Source organism: Myotis myotis, unplaced genomic scaffold, assembly GCF_014108235.1.
Source record: "Myotis myotis isolate mMyoMyo1 unplaced genomic scaffold, mMyoMyo1.p scaffold_m19_p_3, whole genome shotgun sequence".
Taxonomy (NCBI): domain Eukaryota; kingdom Metazoa; phylum Chordata; class Mammalia; order Chiroptera; family Vespertilionidae; genus Myotis; species Myotis myotis.
Genome location: NW_023416335.1, coordinates 98460963 through 98488845, shown reverse-complemented (window position 1 = coordinate 98488845; position 27883 = coordinate 98460963). Strand labels below are relative to the sequence as shown.

The window sequence follows — 27883 nt, the reverse complement described above, 5'->3', positions numbered from 1 at the left end:
CATTACAAAGAAAGATAATTATAGGCCAACATCCCTGATGAACATAGATGCTAAAAGCCTCAACAAAATATTAGTAAATGAGATTCAGCAATACATTAAAAAGATCATACACCATGACTAACTGGCACTTATTCTGGGGAATAAGGCTAGTACAATTTACACAAATCAATAAATGTGATACATTACATAAACAAAATGGAAGATAAAAACCACATGATCATATCAATAGATGCAGAAAAAGCATTCAATAAAATCGAGCAAACATTTATGATAGAACTCTCAGCAATATGGGAATAAAGAGATCATACCTCAACATAATAAAGGCTATATATGACAAATAATCAGCCAATATCATACGAATGGACAAAAACTAAAAGCATTTCCCTTAAGGTCAGGAACAAGACAGAGATATCCACTTTCCCCACTTTTATTCAACATAGTGATGGAAGTCTTAGCCATAGCAATCAGACAAGACGAAGGGATGAAAGGCATCCAAATAGGAAAGAGGAAGTAAAACTGGCATTGGTCACAGATGACATTACATTGTACTTAGAAAACTGTAAAGATTCCACACACAAAAAAAACAAAAAACAAACAAACAAACAACAAAAAAAAACACACCAAAACAACTACTAGATCTAATAAGTGAATTCTACAAATTAGCAGGATCAAAATTGCTATCCAGAACTCGACTGCATTTTTATACACCAATAATAAACTCTCAGTAAGAGAAACTAAGAAAATAATCATATTTACTATTGCAACAAACAAAATAAATAAGGTACCTAGGAATAAACTTAAGCAAGGAGGTAAAAGACCTGTACTCAGAAAACTATAGGACATTGAAGAAAGAAAGAGAGGAAGATGCAAACTAGTGGAAGCATATACCATGTTCATGGACTGGAGCAATTAATATCATTAAAATGTCCATACTACCCAAAGAAATATATAGATTCAATGTGATTCCTATTAAAACACCAATGGCATATTTCACAGATCTAGAAGAAATATTGCAAAAATTTATATGGAACCAAAAAATACCCCAAATAGCCTCAGCAATCTGGAGAAAGAAGAACAAAGTTGAAGGAATTAAAATACCAGATATCAAACTATATTACAAAGCCACAGTAATCAAAACAACCTGGTACTGGTATAAGAACAGCATATGGATAAATGGAACAGAATAGAGAGACCAGAAATAAACCCATGCCTTCATGATCAATTAGTATTTGACAAAGAAAGCAAGAGCATGCAATGGAATAAAGACAGTCTCTTCAATAAATGGTGTTGGGAAAAAATGAACAGGTACATGCAAAAAAACACACAACTAGACCACCAACTTACACCATACACAAGATTAGACTCAAAATGAAGAAAAGACTTAATTGTGAACCATGAAACCATAAAAATCATAGAAGAAAACAGGCAGTAAACTCTCAGACATCTCTCAGAGCAATATTTTTGCCAATATATCTCCGAGGGCAAAGGAAACACAGGGAAAAATAAACAAATGGGACTACTTCAAACTATAAAGCTTCTGTACAGCAAAAAAAATCCATCGACAAAACAAAAAGGGAACCTACGGTATGGGAGAACACATTTGCCAATGATTCATCTGATTAGGGTTTAATCTCCAAAATATATAAATAACTTACACAACTCAACACCAGGAAGACAAAAATCCAATTTAAAAATGGGCTAAGGGCTCTAGCCAGTTTGGCTCAGTGGATAGTGACAGCCCACAGACTGAAGGATCCAGGTTTCAATTCAGTTCTCAGGCAAGTACCTATGTTGCAGGCTCCATCCCAGGCCCCAGTCAGGGCGCATGCGGGAAGCAACCAATCAATGTGTCACTCTCACATTGATGTTTCTCTCTCTGTGTGTCTCTCACCTTCCCTTCCACTCTCTCTAAAAATCAGTGGAAGAATATCCTGGGGTGAGGATTAACAAAATCAAAAAATGGGCAAAGGAACTGAATAGACACTTGTCCAAAGAGGACATACAGATGGGCAAGATACATATGAAAAAATGTTCGAAGTCACTTATCACCAGAGAGAGGCAAATTAAAACTACAATGAAGTATTACCTCACCTCTGCCAGAATGGATACTATTAATAAATCAACATATAACAAGTGCTGGTGAGGATGTAGAATAAAGGGAATCCTAGTACACTGCTGGTGGGAATGCAGACTGAGCAGCTACTGTGGAAATCAGTACAGAGGTTCCTCAAAAAAATTAAAAAATGGAACTTCCTTTTGACACAGTGATCCCTCTTATGGGTATACATCCTAAGCATCCTGAAATATCAATCAGAATGCATAAATGCACTCCTATGTTCATAGTAGCATTATTTACAAGATCTGGAAATAGCCCAAGTGCCCATCAGTAGATTAGTGAATAAAAGGCTGTGGTATATTCATACAATGAACTACTACAATGGTTGTAAAAGAAAGGAACTCTTACCCTTTGCGGCAACATGGATGGACCTGAAGATTATTATGCTAAGGGAAATAAGCGAGTCAGAGAAAGACAAATAACAGATGATCTCACTTAAAAGAGGAATCTAATGAACAAAATAAACTGATGAACAAAATAGAACCAGAATCATGGATACATGGAACAGACTGACAAATGTCACAGGAGAGTAGGGTAGGGAATACTAGGTAAAGGAAGGTGAAGGGATTAGCTAAAGAACATATATGCATAGCCCCTGGACACAGACAATAGTGTAGGGAGGGGTAAGTGGGATATGGGGTGGGGACAGGAGCTGGGTGGAAGTGGACAAAGGGGGGGGGGGCGGAGAATGTAGGACATCTGCAATAGTGTCAATAATAAAAATTTTAAATTAAAAAAAATCAGCAATGTCTTTACCATTGAAAACAAATGAGAGCAAGAAAGGAATTTTTTCTTTGACATGTTATCAAATGTTCCTTCTTGCCACTACAGTAGCATTCACTTTCTTTCAGGGTCAACAAAACTCAGAAATCCTTGAAAAACATGAAAATCCTTAATCTTTCAGGAGGCAGGGGGAGGGAGAGAGAGGGAGAGAGAGGTGGTCTTACTAAGAAGATTATATCTTAAAAAGTAAAACAGCTGACAAAGACCAAAGACTATGGAAAAATAAGAAATAGTTTTCCACCCCAAGGTTATATTCTATCACTTAGTTTTCTGTCTATACCCATATGTATATACATGAACTTTTCTTTAAAAACCTAATTTTTTTAAATCTGTTTCTGAAATTAAGGCTAGTAAATGACTATGGATTCATAAAAAAATCAAGTCAAGTAGAATGCTTAGCATAATATCTACAATTACCTCTAAAATGTATAATTTTAAAATTTGTAATTTTCAAATTTCACAGATGGTTTATAAGTGAGAAAAAAAAGTGTCTTAGAATCTGTGAAATATGATGATGAAAAAAGAGAACAGTTTGGAAAGATCTACCTTTGAATTCTAATTCTACTACCTCATAACAGCTGTGTGATCTTAGTCTTTCTGAGTCTTAACTATCTCTTAACCATTAACTGGAAGCTTAGGATAATATATATTAAGTTTCTAATACATACTGTAAACTCAATGAACACAAGTTATATTCCTGTAAGATACATGTAGGAACACTTAATTACTTTCCTCCAGGAATAAAACTAAGTGTCACTGCTTGGTTATCCAACATATTTATAAAACATCTATAGTTCTTAAAAATATGTCATTATCTACCAAAATTATAATTTACCATAATCACCTAATGCAGAATTTACTAACTATTAAAACACAATGTCACACTTGTTAGATCTGACTGTTCCTCTTGGAGATAAAGATATGCTCTATGTTTAATCATTCTTCATTTTAAAAAGCATTTTTTCCACAAAATATTTTTCTCAAGATGAATAATTTCTATTACTAAATGGTCAAATTGTTAATAAGTGATGTTTTTCCAAGTCTAGATTACAAATCAGATTGTGATAAAGATTTTCACATCATTGTTTTTATACTATCATGTGTTTTATCTCCTATTTTTAAAATCCCTTTATCATTTATTAATTACAAAGAAATATGGGTTTATCATTAAAAATTTGAATATACAAAAACAAAAAAGGATTAAGCACAAAATAAAAACTATCTAGAGATAAGCACTGGTAGTATTTTGGTATATTTTTTCTAGTCTTTTTTTTTTTAATAAAGATGTACATGCACATATACTCAGCATACAAATGTAATATTTGTGTAATATAAGTGCTTTTGTTTACTGCTGCTTTCCCTTAGAACATATAATGGGTGTTTTCCATGTCATTAAATTTCCCTCAAAAATATGATTTTAATGGCTGCATAGTTTCCCCCTTGAATAAATATACTATGATTTATTAGGCTGAAACTCTATTGTTAAATATTTATAATGTTGCCAAATTTTCTGTAGGAATATCTGATGAGCACATGAGATTAAATAACTTCTGAGCAAAACCAATGGATCATATGGCATCAATATTTATAAGAGTTTTAACACATATTGACTAAGAACTATTCAAAATGTTTATCCAATTTCTATTCCTACCAGTGAGATAGATATGTATGTATAAACACATACATAACTATATACTAGAGGCCAGGAGCACGAAATTCATTCATGGGTACGGTCCCTAGGTCTGGCCTGCGATCAGGCCATCTTCCCTGGCTGCCTGCAGCCAGCCCCACCCCCTGCCACCACCCACCCCGGTTCCCCGTTTGCCATCCCGCGATCGGAGCCTGATGGCCGGGGAAGGGACTGAGAGGTTGGCCATTCCCGCAAACTTGCCAGCCCCACCCCTGCCACAGGCCCTCTGTGTGTGGGGTGACTGGCGGGGCGGGGCCTTGGCCTAGCACCACCTGCGTACCCCACCACCCACCCCCAGTTCCCCATTCACCATCGGGCAATCGGAGCCTGCTGGCCGGGGAAAGGGACCTAGAGGTGGTCAGTGCACCTCATAGTGACTGGTTGAGCAGTCATTCTGGTCGTTCCACCATTCGGGTCAGTTTGCATATTACCCTTTTATTATATAGGATGATGGCATATTTTAATGTACCCTTGCAATGCTGGTATGAGAAGTTTTACATTTTAGCCCTAACCGGTTTGGCTCAGTGGATAGAGCATCAGCCTGCAGACTGAAGGGTCCCGGGTTCGATTCTGGTCAAGGGTTTGTACCTTGGTTGCAGGCACATCCCCAGTAGTGGGTGTGCAGGAGGCAGCTGATCCATGTTTCTCTCTCATCAATGTTTCTAACTCTCTATCCCTCTCCCTTCCTCTCTGTAAAAAATCAATAATATATATTTTTAAAAAAAGTTTTACATTTTAGTTTATTTAATAGTAAAAATATCTCACTTTTGTTTTTAATTGCATTCCTTTGACTATTGGTGATTATTATAAGTGAGATATTTTTATCATAGTTTATTACCTTAAGTCTCATATTTTATGTCTACTGCTTATTTTTGTGTTGATATATTTATAATTTTCCCAGTGATTTATAAGAACTGATACTTACTAGATTATTTTTCTACTGTATATTACTACCATATAATATTATACTATATGACTTACAGATACTTCAGCCATTCTAAAGTATGCCAGCCAATTTATTAAGTATAAATTTAAAACATAAACTTTCTTCTATGTTTCATAAATCATTAATTAAAATAATGCTATATACCTGAAACTAATACACAATAATATTCATTGTAAACTGTAATTAAAAACAATTAATAAAAATTAAAAGAAAAGAAAACTAGAATCCAAAGTGGCTGGTAAATAGTAACTATATTAAGCAGTACTATCATATTGAATCTGCTCTGAAATACGCCAATCTTATTTTTGCTTATCTTGAGTAATTGGTGATATAATTGAAGTATTCCATGAAACTGTCTCCTTAAGCTTTTTTTTAAGTTTTACTAAACTACCCTTCTAACTCAATTTCTTATAAATAAAATATATTTTTTAAATGCAGATTCTTCTTTTAAAAGTAAAGCCAGTAATACCATAATGAATTAATCCCCTTTATCCATAATACAAGGAACATTGATGATAACAAACTATTCAGTATCTATACATGGAGCAGGGAATACTAAAAGAGAGTAGGTGATTCAATGTAAGTTGAATTACAATGTTTATTAATATATATATACAACTTATATCAAAATTTCACATAATTTAAAAAATATATCAACAAACTTTCAGAGAAAGCTAAGGCTCAATTGTTTTATAAACAGAAGTATGTTATAAACCTCACAATTCCTAACATTGGGATCTTTAGTTTTAATATCTAGATTTCTTCTAAAATTTAAATTATTTTACACAAATGACAATGGAAGGTTTTCCCCTGGGACATCAAGCAGGCATAACTTACCACATCCCGAAACACAACGGCACGCAGGCGATTAATATCGACATCCTGAAGAAGTCTATCAGGGTCCTTAATAGGAGAAAGGTTACCTGGAACATTTTCTAATGAATTCTAAAAAAAAGATACCCAATTGTAAAAACATAATAGCACAATACATAAATTTATATAGTAGTATAATTTCTCTAATTTAGGCATCAAATTATCCATGTTCTTTAACTCCACATCACTGGATAACATTTAATGACAACAATACTCTATTATAAGACTCATTTCTGTTCTCCTGTATCTTGTTGATTTCCTTTCTTAGTATTCTTGTTTTTATTACCAGAGCTACCAAGATAGACTTAGAAAAATGGGTAAGACTGTGGAAGAAAAAAGACTGATTTTGGACTTCAGAAAATCTGGGCTCTAAATCTCTGCTGTGTGACCTTGAGCTTATTACTAAAATGTATTGGGCCTCAATCCCTACCTCTAGTTAATAAATCTTTTTGAGTCACTGGGTTTCATTTAACCATTATGCTTTTTATATGAAACTAGAGGCCCAATGCATGGATTCATGCACATTGAAAGGAAATTAATTAGAAGGTGGCCGGTGGGGCAGGACTGGGTGAGACAGGCCGGACACACCCTGGAGTCTACCTCCCTTGGTCCCTCCCCAGCCAGCTGCACCTGGGGCGGCGCCAGGGCTCGAAGGATGTCTGTGGAGTGAGTGGGGTCCCTCCAGCAGGTGGAGTCCTTCGGCCTGGCCTGAGGGGGATCCGGCCAAAACCGGCAGTCTGACATCCCCTGAGGGGTCCCAGAGTGCAAGAGAGCACTCTGTAAAGTTACTGTTGAGCAGAAACTCCTGCATTGAGTGTTGCCCCCTTGTGATCAGTGCACATCATATCTATCAGCCGGTCAGCCGGTCGCTTAGCCTTTTATATATATAGATTATTATGTTACATTATTATGTGAGATTTTATTTGTGTGACCATTTCATGAGCTACACAAGTTAGAAAAAGGCAAACTGAAAAAATACAAACATAGCCTTAATATTAAAGCTGAAAGATATAAAAGGTTATTATCATCAAAATGCTTTTTATACATGAAGATACAAAAATTGACAAATTATTTGTAATGTCTCACAGCAAACTAATAACAGAGTCAAGTTTCCTGAAAGTCAATCTAGTACTTTTTCACTTACACACACAACATATTAAGAACTGTATGGACACAATATGTTAAGAATTGCATGAATTAGTTGATTAGAGTGCCATCCTGATATGCAAAGTTGTCAGTTCAATTCCCCAAGGTTGTGGGGTTCAATATCTGGTCAGGGCATATATAAGAAGCAACCGATGAATGCATACATGAGTGGAACAACAAATAGATATCTTTCTCCTCTCTCTCTCTCTCTCTCTCTCTCTCTCTCTCTCTTTCTCTCTCTCCTCTACCCCCTCCCTCTCAAATCAGTAAATAATTTTTAATTGCATGAATTAAACTAGGTAATATATGTAATGTACAGAATATAATTCCTATAAATAAAATAACTTGCTGTTATTATGATTAAAAATAAATAGGCCTCTTTCTAATTCTCTATAGACCTCAATTATGATATTTTGTTCCAAAAATTAAGATGATTTCCACTGTAGCACAGGACAGTAAAAAGAGCATAGTATTTGAAGGATGATAGTTATTTGGTTTACATTACAATTCCAAAACTTACCAGCAATATAACCTCAGGTGAGATATTTAACCTCTATAAACCTCAGTGATTTAATTTAAATAATAGGCTAACAATATTTATCACAAGACAAAAAAAACACAACGCATTGACAGCATAAAAGAAAAGTACATAATTTATGGCAAAAATGAAGAAATTACATTTTAATTTATAAACCATTTTACAAAATGTTTCTATATCCATAATGTAATTTAAGCCTTATAAAGGCATATGTAATACCTTAATCAATAAAGAAAAAAAAAAGCTTGTATCATCACTCCTTTTTAGAAAGTATAAAAAATGAGACCCGTACAAATCCACACAGGTTAGTGCCACACTCAAATTAACTAAGGTGTTTCCTTATTAAAGTAGCACATAAAAATGCATAAAAGCAGGGAACCGGAGACATGGAAGCATGGAACAGAGTGCAGAATCTCAGAGGGAAGGCGGGGAAGGGGGATGGGTGGGAGGTAATCAACCGAAGACCTTGTACACATATATGCATAAACCATTGACACAGACAATAGGGTGCTGAAGACCTGGGGTGGAGGGCTAGAGGGGGTCAATGGAAGGAAAAAGGAGATATATGTAGTATTTTCAATAATAAAAATTTATATATATATATATATACACATATATATACATATATATATATATATGTATATATATACACACACACACACACACACACACACACATATGACAGGAAGTAAAAAAGGAACACTCACCAACTGGCCCATTGATTCTTTGTCCAGATATGTGTTATCTTACTAAGTCAACTTTTCCTCTAATATTTGTATATTGATCACTTATTATCCAACTGCCCTGACTTCTGGACAGCTGCCAAGGTTCTTGCTAGAGACATGGACTACCTCAACTAAAATACTACAAATTTCCTTCTTTTTGGACTTTTCTGTTCATATTCTACAATCAGAGTAACACTTGGCTTGACTGTCTTGAAAAGTTCGCTTTGCCTCCTGAATTGAGTACAGACATCTTTAAAATCAAAGCTCTAAAAAATAGTAGTATATTTATTAATTTCATGAGTTCATACAATGAGTGGTTAACTGCTAGAAAAAGGAAGGGAATTAATGTTCACTGCATGTCAGGAATTAAGTATTTTAATACATTATTGTTTTTTTTATTTAAGTCACACAAACACCTTTTAAGTTAAGATTAGATCCATTCTAAAGACTGGAAAACTGAGGCACAGGAGCTTAAGGAATATGTGTTGACTCACAAAACCACTAAGTGGTATAGCCAGGATACAAACTCAGAACTGTCTGATCTAGAGTTTGTGCTCTTTTGATAAAGTGCTCACAGTGCTATACAAGCTCTGGAATTACAAAGATGTACAAGATATGGAATGCTCTCAAGTAACTTAAACTTTACTATGCCCACAAAAATAACATGAGGCATTACTGCTAATGTTTTTATATTTAATTTTCTAAGCAATGGAGAGTCCTGTGGAAACTTGTGAGCAGTAAAATAATATGTAGTCTAATTATTCTACGAATGTTTTTCTAAATGTAGTGAAAAGGAAAGATGCTGCAATGCTGATATACTAAATATGTGGTTGTTCTGTTTAAAAACTGCACAAGTTTGAAGCCATTGAACTTTTTAAATGAATTAAACTTCTATTCCATGCCTTCTCTTATTGAGGGGAAAAAATCATGTGCCAATATCAAACGTCTAATTACAAGTGGAGTGAGTGATGAGACATACAGAATTTTATGAAAATATCAAACAAATATCTACCCTAGATCAGTGTGGCAATGATGGTATCTCAAAACATTTTCCACAGAGTAGCCCTTAATTATAGCCAAAAGTTGAATAGATTTTAGTTGGGTAAAAATACGGATGCAAACTTCGAGAAAAGGGAACCCATGTAAAAGTCAGTAAATAAAGAATAAAGAGATTCTTCTGATGAAATGAATGAAGTGTATAATGTGACTAAAATGGTAAAAGCAAGGGTAAGGGGAAAAGTTGCAGAGTCACTTAAACATATGATAAAGAGAGCTAATTTAGGATAATGATTAATAGCAGGTTCCAAAATACTCTCCACTGTTCATTCATTTCCTGGACATTCAATGTATTTTTATTGAACATTATGGAATGTCTATCACCAAAAGAACATTATTCACTCATGTAATATATATTATTCATTCATTTTTCATTCATTATTCAATATATATTGAAATCTGTATAAAATATATGTATTAAAAATAGTTATAACTAAGAACTTTTCAGATCTATGTATGCTATAATACTTAAAAGAACCCTATGAAGTAGATATTATTAGTATCTTCATGTAAAAAACAAAAATTCAAGTCTCAGAGTGGTTAAATATCTTGGTGCCACATTATGAAGAGAGAAGCCAGCACTGGAATCTGGTGATGTCTGATCACTAAACCCTTTGTCTTCATTAAGCAATACCATGAAATTTTGTTCTCATAAAGTTAAAAAAAATTAAGGTAAATTATATTAATATAGAAAATATTGAATTACCTTTGAAGCTGCTATGGCAGTCATACTTTGGGTTGCTTCTTGAGGTTTACTGCTTCCATGGGAAGATTTGTTCCCTCTGTCTCTTTGTCTCTGCCGACATTCTAAACAGTTTCTCACAGCAACACAACAAACTATTTAAAGAACCAAAAGGTTATTACTAATATAAATTGTTAACTTTGACATGTTGATAAAAAATGCTAGGTTCTATTTTTCTTTCTTTCCCCTTCCTCCAACCCATTATTATACTTAAATCAACTAGATCAGTAAATATTTTTGATAATTATAAAACACTAGAGGCCCGGTGCACAAAATTTGCAGACCCTCAGCCCAGTCTGCACCCTCTCACAGTTAGGAGCCATCAGGGGATGTCCGACTGACAGCTTAGGCCCGCTCCTCCAGTTGGACATCCTTAGTGCTACCGCAGAGGCAGGAGAAGCTCCCGCCACCACTGCTGCGCTCGCCAGCTCTGAGCCTGGCTTCTGACTGAGTGGCGCTCCCCCTGTGGGAGCGCACTGACCACCAGGGCTCAGCTCCTGCTTTGAGCGTTGGCCCCCTGGTGGTCAGTGCACGTCATAGCAACTGGTTGACTGGTCGACTGTCTGCCCCCTGGTGGTCATTGCATGTCATAGCAAGCGGTTGAGCAGTCTTAGCATATTAGCATATCATTAGCATATTATGCTTTGGTTGAATGGATGACCCGACACTTAGCATATTATATAGGATTAGAATAAAAGGAAAAGTCATAAGGAGGGTTAAATGAAATCTTTTGGTGGTAGATTAAGGGTACAGAAGAAAGCAAAACTGGGAAATCTCTAGGATTGGATAAAAGCAAAACAGAGAGACACATACATCTTTAACACTGGTGGGAGCAGGATAGGTAATCTTTAACATTTATAGTAGCTAGAGGCCCAATGCACGAAATTCGTGAAAGGGGCTTGGCCCTCGCAGCCCCAGCTGCCTTGGCCCTCACAGCCCTGACTTTCGGACAGTTGTCCAGAAAGTCTTCTGGATAGTCGTTCTGCTGTTCGGTTTAATTAGCATATAAGCTCTTTATTATATAGGATAGTAATGAAAAGCACATATGAAACATAGGTGTAGTTAAAAATTTAAACAAAATACTCATGTACTGTCAACTAGCTAAGAAAAACAGAATATTACCAGGGCCTTTGAAGTTCCCAATATACTCTTCCATAGTTTGTCTGTCTCCTCCATCATTCAAAATTATGAATTTTATGAATCACTAAAATGTTTTTATAAAATTAATATTCATATTTGGTAAGTTCTTTTGGACAAGACATCTTCCCATAATTTGACTACCTTAGCGACTATCACAAATCCCAACATCCATCTTTCCTCATGGTAGGAAGAAGCCTTTTTTTTTTTTTTTATGATGAGAATTGTCTTTTCCTGAAATGTTGCAGATCAGTTACAGCAAAGAGAATGGCGACCGTCAAGGAAAACTGTCACTCTGGGCTCCTTTTTGACCGCAGCAGCTATGTGGAAGCAGCTGCAGCTTCGATAAGGGCCACAAGAAGAAGAAGCTTTTTACTTACTTATTTATTTTAAGAAACAGTAAAGTACAGCAATAAACAGTACTGATTTTGGAATCAGATCACAGGAGCTTAAATCCTGGCTCTGCCACTTCTGATCTATGTGATCTTGGGCCAGCTGCTTAAACTAACTGTGCCTTAGTTTCCCCATATGCAAAATGAGTATAAACATACTTCTTTAGAGAATCCTTGTAAGGATTAATTGAATTAATATATGTAAAGTGCTTAGTACAGTAAACAGACATAGATATATAATTGTTTGCTTTATTAAAATTCATTTATAAAACATTCCAAGGAAATAAATCTGCCAGCAATTATTAGAATAAAAATTAAATCAGCAGTTAAGCCTTGAAATATATTCAGAAATAAAAACTCAAAATAATCAAATAAATGCTGGTTTGAAGATACTGAGGCATTTAAAAATATTTCTCTTTCTCATAATGTTCAATCTACCAGTTATTGTTAAATATGAGTGGCAATGTCCATGATGGCCCACAGTAAATTAACTCACACCTCTCACTGTTAAGAGAGATTTCTCTGTGTGTGTTCAATCTCTCTCTCTCTAATTACAAGAGGCATGAAATGACTCCGTTCAGCATGTCCATCTTTAAAAACTACAAAACAAAAAGTAGGTTTCATTCCATCATACTATTGTAATTCAATTATAATCTATACTATGGGCCCAGTGCACGAATTCATGCACTTTGAAAGGAACTGTGGGCCGCGAGGCTGCTGTGGGCACAGGGACGGGTCTCAGCCCATCGTCCGCACCCCCACTCAGCCCCTCCCACCACAGCCCCGGTCCCATCTGCCAGACAGCCCTGCTCCTGCCGCCATCGCTCCCATGCACTGCTGGCCCCGGTCCTGCTCGCATCCGGTGATGGCACAGAGCTATTGGGGCCAGTGCCGTCAGCAAGTGCGAGTGGTGGCTGCTGCCCCAGTTGCCCCTCAGGAACAGGGGGAGGTGGAGAAATCCTCAGGGGAGATTGGGACCAGCAGCTGCTGCTTACACCCGCTGATGGCCCCAAGTGATCGGATTGGCGCCAGCACCTGCACTGGGTGCAAGCAGTGACTCCAGTGCTGGCAGCGAGTGCAAAAGGCGGCTGCTCACGCTGATCGCCCCTCAGGATCTGGGGGAGGTGGAGAAGCCCCAAGGGGCAATTGGGGCCGGCAGCTGCCACTCGCACCCACTGACGGTGCTGAGCGTTTGGGGCCGGCACCAGGCGCTGGCAGCAGGTGTGAGTGGGACTGGCACTGGCAGCAGGTGCGAGCGCTGGGTGGGACCGTGGTGCGTGGGAGCAAAGAATTTTCAGTAACCATCAGAGGGACCCCGATGACAGCAACAGGTGCCCCGCATTGGTCTGGCACTCCCACTCACCTGCTCCACCATCCCACTACAGCCGAGGTCCACCATGTTCCGCACCCTGCCGCCTGCTGCTGTCACCTACCATGTTCCATCCACACCCCCTGGTGTTCAGTGCATGTCATAGCAACCGGTTCTTCAGTTGTGCCACAATCCCGTCTATTTGGATATTAGGGTTTTATATAGATACTAGAGGCCTGGTGCACAAAAATTTGTGCACTCAAGGGGGAGAGGGGGTCCCTCAGCCCGGCCTGTGCCCTCTCGCAGTCTGGGACCCCTCGGGAGATAACGACCTGCTGGCTTAGGCCTGCTCCTGGGTGGCAGAGGGCAGGCCCAATCCCTAGGTGCAGCCCCTGGTCGGGCTCAGAGCAGGGCCAATTGGGGAGTTGAGGCGCCCACCCGTCATACACAGAGCAGGGCAGATCGGGAGGTTGTGATGCCACCCTCAGTCACACTCAAGGCAGGGTCGATGGTGAGGTTGCGGCACCACCCCCTGTCACGCACAGAGCAGGGTCAATCAGGGGGTTGGGGAGGTCCCCCCTGTCACTCACAGAGTAGGGCGATAGGGGAATTGGGGCACCGCCCACTGTCACACACAGAGCATGGCAGATCAGGAGGTTGGGGCGCCACCCTCTATCACCTGTGGGCCAATGGGAGGTTATGGCTCTACCCCATCACACACAGAGCAGGGCCCATGGGGGGTGGGGGGGTTTGGGGCGCCACCCACTATCACACACAGAGCAGGGCCAATCAGGGGGTTGGGGCACCGCCACTCTCACACTCAGGGCAGGGCCGATGGGGAGGTTATGGCTCTATCCCGTCACACACAGAGCAGGGCCCATGGTGGGGGGTGTTGGGGAGCTGCACCCTGTCACACACAGAGCCGCAGGGCGATCAGGGGGTTGGGAGCTCCCCCTTATCAGGCACAGAGCAGGGCTGATCAGGGGGTTGGGTAGCCTTCCCCTGTCATGAACAGAGCAGGGCGGATAGGGAGGTTGTGGCCCTGCCCCCTGTAACACACAGAGCCGCAGGGCGATCAGGGGGTTGGGGAGCTCCCCCCTATCAGGCACAGAGCAGTGCTGATCAGGCGGTTGGGGCGCCTTCCTCTGTCACGAACAGAGCAGGGCGGATAGGGAGTTTGTGGCCCCGCCCCCGGTCACACACACAGCCGCAGGGCGATCAGGGGGTTTGGGCGCTGCCCCCTGTCACGCTGATCCTGGTGCCAGGAGGCATATTACCCTTTTACTATATAGGATAGAGTCCTGGTGCATGGGTGGGGGCCGGCTGGTTTGCCCTGAAGGGTGTCCTGGATCAGGGTAGGGGTCCCCACTGGGGTGCCTGGCCAGCCTGGATGAGAGGATGATGGCTGTTTGCAGCTGGTCACACACCCTTCAGGGTGGGGATCCCCACTGGGGTGCTTGGCCAGTCTGGGTGAGGACCTGAGGGCTGTTTTCAGGCTGGTGGGTGACTGAAGCTCCCAATTGCTCCTTTTTTTCTTTTTTTTAATTCTGGGCCAGCTTTAGCTCTGACTCCAGCTCTGAGGCCTCTGCTGCTGAAAGCAGGAATCTGGTTTGTTTGTGTTCTATAATCGAAACACTGTATCAACTCCAGCTCTGAGATCCCAGCTCGCTGAAAGCAGGTTTCTGGGGTTTTGTTTAGCTTCTATATTTGTAACTATGTTTCAAAATGCAAGCTCAGAGGCCGGCAAGGCAGGTGGGGAACGTTGGTTTCCTCCATCACTGAAGCAAGCGAGCCTCATGTTAGTTTCAAGCTGCCTGGCTGCCGGCCGCCATCTTGGCTGGCAGTTAATTTGCATATCGCCCTGATTAGCCAATGGGAAGAGTAGTGGATGTACGCTAATTACCATGTTTCTCTTTTATTAGATAGTATATAAAAGCCCAGTGACCGAATGGTGGAATAACCAGAACGACTGGAGTGACCAGTTGCTATGACGTGCACTGCAGCAGCCAACAGGCCCAATCTGCCCCCCCAAACTCTTGCGGCCCCTCCCCCGAGTCATCCCCACCCCTGATCGCCCCCCCTTCTATTCTGTTCCAAGGTGCCCAAGAGCTGCCCTGAGGCCTGGAGCCCAAGGGGGTAGGGGCTCGGTTCCTGGCTGTGCTCCTCTAGACCTCAAGAGCACCAAATTACAAATGCTGCTGCCAAGAGGGAGGCCTGCCCAGGAAGTGGGAGGAATGCACAGCAAAGAGGGAGAGAACTGAGGTAAAGCCTGCCTGCAAGAACCCACACTAGGGGCAGTCATGCCTCCCAACCCCAACTCCAGCCCAGCCTCACAGGCTGCCTGACACTACTGTGAGGCGAGTGCGGAGAGGGCTGCCTGGGCATGTGAGGGGAGCACACTGCGACCTCTGCATGCTACTGCTGCTGCTCACTAACCTGTGCTTGCCGCTGCATGACTGCTCACCCGCGCCGAAGCCACTGCCTCCTCATGCTCACGCTGCAGCGGCAGCCACCAAAGCCTCCTCCTGCGCTCCACCCCTGGCCAGCTTTGCGTGCACCATTCTCACCCCACCCTGCCTCCACCTGTTTACAATGATTGGGACGAACAGGATAGGCTGGCCCCACACGCAAGCACATTTCCTCCTCCCGCAGCTGCCGGCTTCCTGGGTCCTCCACTCTGCGCTGATGGATAAGGCCGACCTGGGCAAACTTCTGGTGCTCTTGTGCGGTGTACGCCAGGAGGTGTAATTCTTGGAAACCCAGAGCCCAGTCTACAGGAGGGCCCTTTGTGGAGGAAGCACACTACAAACCCCAGGAAGCACCGCACCTCCTGCGGCCCTAAAGCTCGCAGAGGAAACTGAGAGAGTGCATGAAAGAATGCACTACGCTGGTGCTCTGGGGGTGCCTGTGAAGTTCCTGGTCTTGGGGGACCGGGTGGGACATACACCAACCACCTGTGGCCCCTCCCCCCAGCCGGCCCCGCCTCTGACCTTCCCCCACCCCAATTGGGGACAGGGCTGGCTGGCCAACCTCCTCCAGCAATCCCCTCCCCTGATCCGCCCCACCATCGAGTGTGGGGCTGGACAACCTCCCATGTCTCCTCCCTACTGCCAGCCTGGAACAATGGCCCCCATTGGGGCGGGCCGACAGACTCCACCCATGTATGAATGCGTGCAGCAGGCCTCTAGTTGAGAAGTAAATTTGCATGTACTTATAATTTTTTTATGTATTTACTAGAGGCCTGGTGCACAAAATTCATGCACTTCGGGGTGGGCGGCATACCTCAGTCAGGCCTGTGCCCTCTCTCAGTCCGGGAGCCCTTGGGGGATGTCCAACTGATGGTAGGTTGGCCATCTGGGAAAGGGCTGCAGGAGGGCTCCAGAGTGTGTCCAGCCCATCTTGCTCAGTCCCAATCAGCCATACCCCAGGTGCAAGTTAACCTACCGGTTGGACCATCTGCCCCCTGGTGGTCAATGCATGTCATAGCTGCTGTTGACTGGCTGACTGTCTGTCCCAGGTGGTCAGTGCATGTCATAGTGAATGGTTGAGCGAGCGGCCTTAGCATATTATTAGCATATTATACTTTGATTGGTTGAATGGCTGACTAATCAACTGGACACTTAGCATATTAGGCTTTTCTAATATAGAATATGTCAAGTATAGCATGATACTTGACATATAAATACATTGTGAAATGACAATCGCAATCATGTTAATTAACATATCATTCTTAAAGCAGTTCTAATGCCTTTCTTAGGTCAGAAACTTCTTCCCTGAAATTATACATCTGTAGCTTTTTATAAAGGTTTTTTTTTTTTTTTTAAATTATGGGTAAAAAGAGTACATATCAGGAATTTCCTCCCTATCTAATGTCTTGGTTTCTTATATCTTACTCATGCTCTAAGGCAAGTATATAAATAGTAGCTTTCTGGTTCTTTGTAAAGTCTAAATAATATAAATAAATTTCCCCTTTAAGACAGGTAAGAGAGGTAAGGATGGTTCCTGCTTCGTGCTGGTCTAAATTTATTAAGTGTTGTCAGTATTAAGTTTTCTTTTCTTTCTTTTTAAAAAAATATTTGGAAGTAGCCATATGGCATCCTGTTTTGTTTTATTTTTCATTCTCCAAATATCTATAGATTTTTTAATATTTTTATTTTTCAATTGTAGTTGATGTATTATATTAGTGCTTAGTTTCTTTGAAACACAAGATAGAAGGTGAACTGCATGGGTACAGTAATGTTTATTAGAGTTAACAGTTAACTCTGAGAGACACAGTGAGACTGGCATAGTCAATTTCTTCTTCAGCATTTTGTGTATAAAACTATGTCGTGATTTTTCTGATATGTGTGTGATCCTAGAGCAACTACCCTCTATATTAGTCTACCAGAAAAGAATTAATAAATTAATATACATTAAAATGACTTCAATGAAAAATGTTAGTCCTATTAAATTTTAAATAATGCAAAATACATTTAATTCTATTTCAAATTATAATCCATTCAAGATGATGAATTCTATAAATCTCCAATGTGAAGATATTATAATTTTCTATAATTATAATAATTTCTACATTACATAATCATCAACTTGTATCATCAATACTTTATATACCACAGAATGTCATATAACTACTCTGTAGGTAATTAGGTAATTATATAATAGACGCCTTTATTCTTAAGACTTACCTAGCCTTAGGCATTGTCGCATTAAACCTCCAGAAGACATGTTTTTTTCAGCTTCAATCTCACTAAAATTTAGAGAGCTGGCAAATACAAGTACATCAACCATAGCCATCAATCGGCTGAGGAAAGTTACTGCTGTCTCAGCTGACATGCCTTGTGTCACTTCAATGTTTTCCAATTCCGTCTTTAAGAAAGAAGATTTAAGACTTGTTAAAATTTAGACGTATAATACATGTACATACATATTACAAGTGAAGAGTAGTTTAGTATATTTAGTATATTTTGTAAACAAAATAAATTATAGATTGCAAATTATAATCTAACTTGATATATCATAAGAGCTGGTTATTGAATTATTTAGTTACCTATGAATTGTCCTTGAATAAAGGAAAAGTCTATTTTTAAAATCAATGTTAGATTTAAATGTCATTATTTATAAAAACCACATTCCAAACTGAAGATCATTTTGCAAAGGTATTTGGAAATAACAGCACATATATTTATACTAATTTTTAAAAATATTTCTTTCCTAAATTCCTCTCTCTTGTTTATAAAAAAAAAAAATGTGTTACTTTTCCTTTCTTGTAAATGTATGATGACTACTAGGGAAAATATATGGCACTCTAGTTTGGCATCAAAATGAGACAACTGTCAAATTAGAATGTATAACAATTTCTTACCCATTTCAGAACAGAGTAAAACCACTAGGTATCTCAAATATACAGTAAAAATCTAAGGTAAAAATAATCAAGAAGATCATTACTCCTTCTACAAACACTGGTAATAAGAAGAATCAGTAGAAACTATACTTTCACTAAATATTGTCTATAATAAAGTGTAACTTCCTGCTTTCAAGGGAAATGTTACAAAGTATTCTGTTTCTTAAGATGTATAACTGGATTTTATAAGCAATAGCAACATTTCTTATTTTACTTTTCATTGTTTATCACATAACATTTTGGTTCATTATGACTAAGCCTCATTGACTAGGCCTCATTTTCTCAATGTCTCAAAGAGCAAAGTAAGGAATGCTTTATAAATAAAAATATTACTCTTTAAATTTTCTGAAAATAGACATACTAGCCATATTGATTAAGTTTAGTTCTTCAAATGATAAATTAAATTACAAGGTAAGTATATATTATAGGTACATGCTCCAATTTATTGTTTCATTTTGACATTGCTTATATCCATCATTCTACTTAAACATATTCTTGCTCATATTAACATGGAAATGTCATCAGAAAATACTGACTTTTTTTAAAGGCAACTTTTAAAAACTTCTTGTGTACAAGATGGGTATTAAAAATGATAGGTGACTACTGCAAGTACTATATAACTTGATTCTAAATGGAGAATAGACAACCTTTCTTCCTTCCACTTAACATCAAAATAGTGGCAAAATCAGTCTTTCTAAAATGAGCTTGAAAACATTCAAAAATTTGTTTTTAATGTTGATTTACAACATTATGCCAATTTGGTATCTATGGATTAAAGAAATAATTGGATTTTCAAAATTTAAATTCTTTATTTCCTAGCACTTCATTGATATTCAGTATCATGTTATAGCATGTATTAAAAATCTGTGACCACACCACCAATAGATTACATGAAAAGCAAAGACTTTCATTTTACATAAAACTAGAGGCCCAGTGCACGGATCCGTGAACCACTGGGGTCCGTCGGCCTGGACTGTTCCCTCTCGCAATCCGGGACCCCTCGGGGGATGTCAGATTGCTGGTTTCAGCCCAATCCCTACAGGCCAGGCCGAGGACCCCACTGGTGCACGAATGCATGCACCGGGCCTCTACCTCTAGTATGCATATAAAATCTTGGGTTAATCTCTTCCTGCCCTCCTCTCTCCCCTCTGAGATTCATCAGTCTGTTCCATGTTTCCATGCCTGTGCGTTGAGCATCTGCACCATGGTGGTCAGTGCATGTCATAGCTACTGGTCGAAGGGTTGAGCTGTCACTTAGGCTTTCCTATATATACTAGAGGCCCGGTGCACAAAAATTTGTGCACTTGGGGGGAAGGGGGGTCCCTCAGCCCGGCCTGTGCCCTCTCGCTGTCTGGGATCCCTCAGGAGATAACGACCTGCTGGCTTAGGCCTGCTCCCGGGTGGCAGAGGGCAGGCCCAATCCCTAGGTGCAGCCCCTGGTAGGGCTCAGAGCAGGGCCGATTGGGGAGCTGGGGTGCCGCCCCCTGTCATACACAGAGCAGGGCGATAGGGAGGTTGTGATTCCACCCTCAGTCACGCTCAGGGTAGGGCCGATTGGGGGTTTGGGGCATCGCCCTCTGTCACACTCAAGGCAGGGTCGATGGGGAGGTTGCGGCGCCATCCCGTCATGCACAGAGCAGGGCCAATCAGGGCATTGGGGCATTTCCCCCTGTCACTCATAGAGCAGGGCCCATCAGGGGGGTTGGGGCTCTGTACCCTGTCACGCACAGAGCAGGGCCAATCAGAAGGTTGGGACACAGCCACTTGCCACGCACAGAGCAGGGCCGATCAGGGGGTTGGGGTGCCGCCACTCTCACACTCAGGGCAGGGCCGATGGGGAGATTATGGCTCTACCCCGTCACACACAGAGCAGGGCCCGTGGGGGGAGGGGGGGGGTTGGGGCGCCGCACCCTGTCACACACAGAGCAGGGCCGATGAGGGGGTTGGGGCGCCGCACCCTGTCACACATAGAGCCGCAGGGTGATCAGGGGGTTTGGGCGCTGCCCCGTCACGCTGATCCCGGTGCTGGGAGGCCTCGCGGCTCCGCTGATCCTGGTGCTGGGAGGCATATTACCCTTTTACTATATAGGGTAGAGGCCTGGTGCATGGGTGGATGCTGGCTGGTTTGCCCTGAAGGGTGTCCTGGATCAGGGTGGGGGTCCCCACTGGGGTGCCTGGCCAGCCTGGGTGAGGGGATGATGGCTGTTTGCAGCTGGTCACACATCCTTCAGGGTGGCGGTCCCCACTGGGGTGCCTGGCCAGTCTGGGTGAGGAGCTGAGGGCTGTTTTCAGGCTGGGGGTGACTGAAGCTCCCAACCACTCCTTTTTTTCTTTTTTTTTTTTTTTTTTATTCTGGGCCAGCTTTAGCTTTGAGGCTTGGCTCCAGCTCTTAGGCTTCCGCTGCTAAAAGTAGGTTTCTGGCCTTTGCTTACAATGTTGTGATCCTGCTGGCTGAAGCCCAGCAGGTTTCTGGGGTTTTGTTTAGCTTCTATGTTTGTTACATAGTTGCTTGCAGCTCAGAGGCCTGCAGGGGCAGGCGGGGAACTTTGGAGTCCTCCATCACTGAAGCAAGGAAGCCTCATGTTAGTTTCAAGCTGCCTGGCTGCCGGCTGCCATCTTGGCTGGCAGTTAATTTGCATATTGCCCTGATTAGCCAATGGGAAGGGTAGCGGTCGTACACCAATTACCATGTTTCTCTTTTATTAGATAGGATAGATCCCTTTTAAATCATAGTTATCAACATAATTTTATAATAGAATGGAAGATCTGGTCAATGCTTAGATCTTTTAAACATTCAAAATAATTTTTCAAGATATTAAAATTTTATTTTGTATTTACTGATTTTTTGAGAAACATCAATTTGTTGTTCCACTTATTTATGCAATCATTGGTTGATTCTTTTTTAAAAAAACATTTTTATTGATTTCACAGAGGAAGGGAGAGGGAAAGAGAGAAATATCAATGATTAGAGAGAACCACTGATCAGCTGCCTCTTGCACACCCCCTACCAGGGATCGAGCCTGCAACCCAGCTATGTGCCCTTGACCAAAATCGAACCCAGGACCCTCCAGTCCACAGGCTGATGCTCTATCCACTGAGACAAACCAGCTAGGGCTCACTGGTTGATTCTTGCATGTGTCCTGAACAGGGATTGAACCCAAAACCTTGTTGTATTGGAACAATGCTCTAACCAACTGAACAACCTAGCCAGGGCCCAAGATATTAGAATTTTAGGATATCTATAGATATGTTCTCAAATAAGTTCTTCATCATTCTGAATTTCTGAAATTATTAGAAGTCTAACTCACTTTGTTAGTCAATATCATATTTTTGAGTCTTTTGGGGTCTATAAGACTTAACCTTCAAAATATGCTTTCATTTTTACATTTTTATTTTTTGTTAATCCTCACCCAAGGATATTTTTCCATTAATTTTTAGAGAGTGGAAGGAAGGGAGAGAGTCAGAGAAACAATAATGTGAGAGGGACACATTGATTGGTTGCTTCCCACAAGCACCCCGACCTGAGGTCCAGGATTGAACCTGCAACCGAGGCACGTGCCTTTGACTGGAATCAAACCTGGGACACTTCAGTACACCAGCTGATGCTCCATTCACTGAGCCAAACCTGCTAGGGCTTTCATTTTTAAATGAGTGAATTATAAATAGAAATTATAAACAAAATTATTAACTTCCATATAATTTGCCAAATTGTATCTTTGACTAAACACATTTTTAAATAAAAAGTACTCATTTTAACACAAACCGTAACTTAAAAGGGAGTTCTTATTACATTACACATAAAAATAATTTACAATTTTAATGAAATGTTATATAAAAATCATATCAGATTTAAAAATAAAGAGCATTCACATATGATTACTACTAATCTTAAAATAATACATTCCATCCAATTTCCTTTCATTGGAACCATCTAACATCTGATTGTACATATGACCGAAACATTGTTTTCATTACATTACGATACTCTATTGTATAAGAAAATAGTAATTCATCAATAAACTAAGAATATTCAGTGAATTTTTTAAATATGCTGAAGGCATGCCTAATGTTAAAATGGTATGGAAACTCAAAATATAACCAAGTCAAAAAATTCATAAATAAGTAAAAATAAAATTTAAAACTAAACACCTGAAAATTACTGAAGTTAATACTAACCTTAGAACCCTGGACATGCATTAGACAAAACAGACAACAGATCAAAAAAGTACAAGAAAAGAAAATTATTAAAATTAAATAAAAATACAATATAAAATTGAAAAACAAAATAATATATTTAAGAATTATATTTGAGTATTTTATTAAAAGGAAACATATCAGAAGAGGTATTCATTTTATAAATTATAATGATTGAAATCAACTACTTAGATTTGTTTATTTTTTTCATTAGAATAACTCTGCCCAAATAGCATGTATATAAACATAAGTTATGTATTAGAAATTATGCATATCCTATTTTGTAAATTAAATATCTTTTTCTAGCAGATGGCTAAAGAAATATTTACTAAGTAAACTAGAATAATGTTTCTGTAAAAGCCAGTATTGGTTTAGGCAGAAATGACTTAGGAAAATAAACTATTTATACCATACTTCTAGAATTTTTCTTTAAAAATTATGTTATAATTTGGAGCCCTTCCTATACATCAAATCCCCCAGAAGTTAATAAAGGTAAAATATTTGAGTGATTATAACTTAAAGACCACTTTCCCTTGCTAGAAAAGAATTTATTGATATACCTGGTACTAATTGGAGTCTGCATATGAACTAACCTAAATACATATATATTTTAGTCAGTTTCAGAATCTTGTAAGAATTATTTTTAATAAAATTGAAAATTTTGGATAGAATTGTTTACAGGAAAAGTCATCAATGGTTCCTATTCTCTGATCAAATATATGTGAGCATAAATTTCAAAATACACTATTTAAATGGTACATGGTATAGGAAAACATACAAAATCTTCCTGACAATACTAAAGTATAATCAGTGTTATGACATAAAACCAAAAATAATTTTAAATCTATTAACTAAATATTCTGATAATGGTAAGAAAACATTACCAATAGTAAGATTTTGTCATCATTTTTAAAGAGAAAAAGTTGTTCTTCTTTCTTATGACTTTGAAACTATTAGGAAAGCCAGAAATATCAGTCTCAATTATTTTTCTATAACAGATAAAATAAACCATAGATGACACTGAATTAAGTTCTATGCATTCAGTGTTATGGATGACTGACCAAAATGGTCAATCTAAAATCACAAAGTCATTTTGCAATTTGTAGATGATACATGTTCCTTGCTTTTCTTCATTTTTTCCTCCTATTTCTTGCTTTCAGTTATGACCAACTTCCACAATGTGTAGAAAATACTAGTAAATAAGAGTTTGATTCAAATAGCTAATCATGAGAACATTAACTCCAAAAAAATCAGCAAAAATAATGTTCTTTTCTGAAAACAAAGATTGGTCAAAATACATACTAAGAGGTCTAAAGTTAAAACAATTGGTCCTAATTAAAGACTTGAAATTATTTTTGTAATTTATTTTCTATGCCACGTATGATTTTAAATGATATAGGCAAAATTGAAACTCCAATAAACTCCTATTCTTCCATGGATATTAAGCTCAAGGTGTTCACTATGATATAAATATTCTATCACTATACTCTTTTTTCCTTGAAGTTTTCATTAAGATATTTTCTTATAAGAAAGATGAATATGAACAGCTCAAATTTTCGTACATGACGATACTGCAACTGCAATATACAAATGTTATCCTTAGTATGGATTGTTGTATTCATATAAGGTCCCAGGGCAGAAAATAGACAAGCACTATGCCAATCTCATGGAAACAACGGGCAAAAAAATTATATCGGTTTAGTATTTTGCCATCAAAACTCATAATAACTAAAATTGTCTCAAATATCCTCTTTCAAACTTCAGAATTTTGAGTATGACAGCTTTAGTTTATAAATGAGAAGATTATTCTATTATGATAAAATTCTGAATAGTTCCAAAAGGAACTAAATAAAGGAAACATTCAATAAGAGCTTCTCTAGAGCACTTTACATATATATATCTAACAATTTTCAACAAACTCCCTATGGGATCAGTAAAATGAACACCTTTTAATAAATGACAAAGTTGCAGTTAAGGTCATATCCAGGAAGTGGTAGGACCCAAGTTAAAATATAAGGTTTATCTTATGTTAAAACTCATATACCTTATACTAAACCATAACGTCAAAAGATCATGTCTGAGTCTTACTGATAACAGGAAACAAGTTTGTTTTTTATAATAAGAAGTAAATTATATGGGAAAGACATATTCTTGTGCTGAGCTTTGAGTCATTTTTAAAAATAGATAACTATGCAGAATACTTAGCATTCTACTTACACCCTCCTAGTTAAGTACAATCTCAACATTAGACATGTCAAATGCTAAAGAAAAGTAGCATGGCTGAGAAAAGTTACATCTCTCCTAGTAGAACATAATGCCTGTAATATTCCAAAAATTGCTTTAAAAAAAATAACCTGTAATAAATGGTAAGCTCTATTAAAATTTCACACTAAATTTGTAATAAGTAATAAATTTCACACCAAAACATTTATTATGATATTTGTATTTACCTGAAGAAATGATGCAAACTATAACCCACAAGTCAAATCTACCCCACTGGCTGTTTTTATAAATAAAGTTTTACTGAGACACACATATATCCAAATCCTTTATGTAACTGTCTATGGCTGAAAAAGAATAGTTGAGTACATGGGACAGAGACCATACAGCCCACAACACTGAAAATATTTACTATCTGATCCATATAGAAAAAGTTTGCGAACCACTGCCATATCATCATTTCTCATAACTTTTCATTAAATGCATATCCCCACATAAAATGCATAAATATTTTTGAAAAACTCCACAAACCTAAACAAAGTTATCAGATCACTCAAGCATCAGTTTCAAATATTTCTTATTTCTCTTTTAAAATTCTAATGGCATCTATATGACAATGTTTCTCTTTGGTAATCTGATGTTGTCAATGATTCCTTTTTCACTTATTCCTTCCAAATATGTCCCTTGGCTTTTTACATTTTAAAACTTAGTTAAAAAGCTCCATATTTTGGTTCTAACTCCTTCTTTATTCAATCTCCTCCTTTCTAACTTTCCCCCTCTATTACATTAGAATTTTTAGCAAGAATATTATATAGTCAAGGAATAGAAAACAATAGTCAGCAGTCAGCACCAAATACAGTTCCACTAGTATCAAGTGGGAGAAATGGTTCTAGCTGTTTCTTTTAAGGGACACAATTTATTCAAAGAACATAAAATTGGTATATAATTAGGCATAGGTAAAATCAGTTAATGAATCAAAATAACAAAAATATAGAGAGAGAAAGAAGAAAAGTTTCTACTAATGAATGAATTTCCAAGTCTTTTGAAAACAGTTTAGGCTTTAAGTAATTTCAAACTCAAACTATACTAGTCAAAATTGCACAGGTAATATGTTTGAAAATCAAACCTCAAAATGTCAGTATCTTTACTGTACATTCATTATAAAATAAAAATAAGCAAATTTGGGTAGTGAAATATTATAATATTTATCAGTAACATACTTTATTAATTTAATATTTCCCTATCTTGATAGAGATCTTTTAGCTTTAAAATCTGGAAGGGTATTTGGTAATGTGAATATATGAAACCTATGAAAATTTTAGCACCGTTAACTTTATATAAAGCCAATTTTTTGTTCTGCAGAAATTTTTAAATGATATATTTAAAAATGAATTTCAATACTAACTTCTAAAATTTCTTGACAATAAATGATAATTTACAAAACATAAAACAAAATTTATATGATGAAAAAAAATGCCAGAAGGAAAACATTGATTTATTCAGTTTTTAGGGTATAAAAGACAAGAGAAAAACAATTCTCCCTGCCTCAGTATTATAATGCTTTTTAAAAATCATACACAATTGTCAATTTACTGGTATTTGATATGTATCTCCAGAGAGAATCAGATTAAAAGAAGGGATAGTATATTAATCTCACAGGATACCTGCACTCAACGATTTTTTTTTCCTGGCTCTATTTCCTTGGTTAGCTACTAATTCCATTAAAGTCCTAATGATGATATGTTCTGCTGCACACCTGCCTGAACTAGCCTGCATGTTTTCTAGACTTCTTGAGTGAATTCATGGATGAAATTGAAGTATATGTACCTGTGAGAGAATGGGGATTTGAAAGTACAATCTTTTGCTGCTAATATTAAGTTTCAAGGTTGCTTTGGGAGTGGTAGTAATAACAACAGTGTAGTGAGCAAAAGAGTCATGTAGAAAAAGTGTGTTAATGATGAAATAAAGCCAGAGATCAATTTAGAAACACTGCCTTAGCAAGTAAAAGGCATCTTTAAAAAAAAATGAAACTAAATCACCCTCTTTTTAAAAAATTTCTTTATTGATTTGCGGGGGGGGGGGGGGGGGGGACACACACAGAGAGAGAGAGAGAGAGAGAGAGAAATAATGATTTGTTGTTCCACTTATTTACAAATGCATTGGTTGATACTTGTATGGGCCCTGACCAGGGATCAAACCCACAACCTTGATGTATAGGGGATGATGCTCTAATCAACTGAGATGCCTGGCCAGGGCTAGTAAAAGACATCTTAACAAAACAGGTCTCTCTTTGGAAAAAAGTATACTTCTTGGGCTTAGAGATGAGTTTCCAATATGGCAGCAAGAACACGAGTAATATGGGAAGCATAGTTCTCTATTCTTTCTCATTTCAGTAGATAGCTATGGTGTCATTTTTTTATATGGATCAGAGAGATTTTTTAAAGTGATAACTAAAATATAAAGTTAGCACTTACCTACTATATTATATATAACATAATTAACACTGATTGACTTTCAACCTTATTATATTAATACATTTCAATGTTTTATATAGAGACAAAACTATTTTTTTTAATAAATGTTGAACCAGCAAATAGTCAGATAAAAATGTTATT

General features: G+C 38.4%; 1 protein-coding gene and 1 non-coding gene across 7 annotated transcripts in view; both read right to left on the bottom strand.

The window, feature by feature from the left end:
* NBEA (neurobeachin) overlaps positions 1-27883 on the bottom strand; it is a 1002985-nt gene that overhangs the window by 685186 nt on the left and 289916 nt on the right. For 3 of the 6 annotated variants that reach the window (XM_036298874.1, XM_036298876.1, XM_036298877.1), the window contains exons 25-28: positions 23031-23039; positions 18139-18319; positions 10580-10710; positions 6373-6480 (exon numbers count right to left, since the gene is read on the bottom strand). In XM_036298874.1, coding sequence (XP_036154767.1) covers positions 6373-6480; positions 10580-10710; positions 18139-18319; positions 23031-23039 — 429 coding nt within the window. The remainder of the gene's footprint in view (positions 1-6372; positions 6481-10579; positions 10711-18138; positions 18320-23030; positions 23040-27883) is intronic. The other 3 variants (XM_036298875.1, XM_036298879.1, XM_036298878.1) reach the window with 1 other exon arrangement.
* LOC118652306 lies at positions 11975-12109 on the bottom strand. Its single transcript, XR_004966557.1, has one exon. It is a non-coding gene; the product is annotated as a small nucleolar RNA SNORA16B/SNORA16A family (small nucleolar RNA).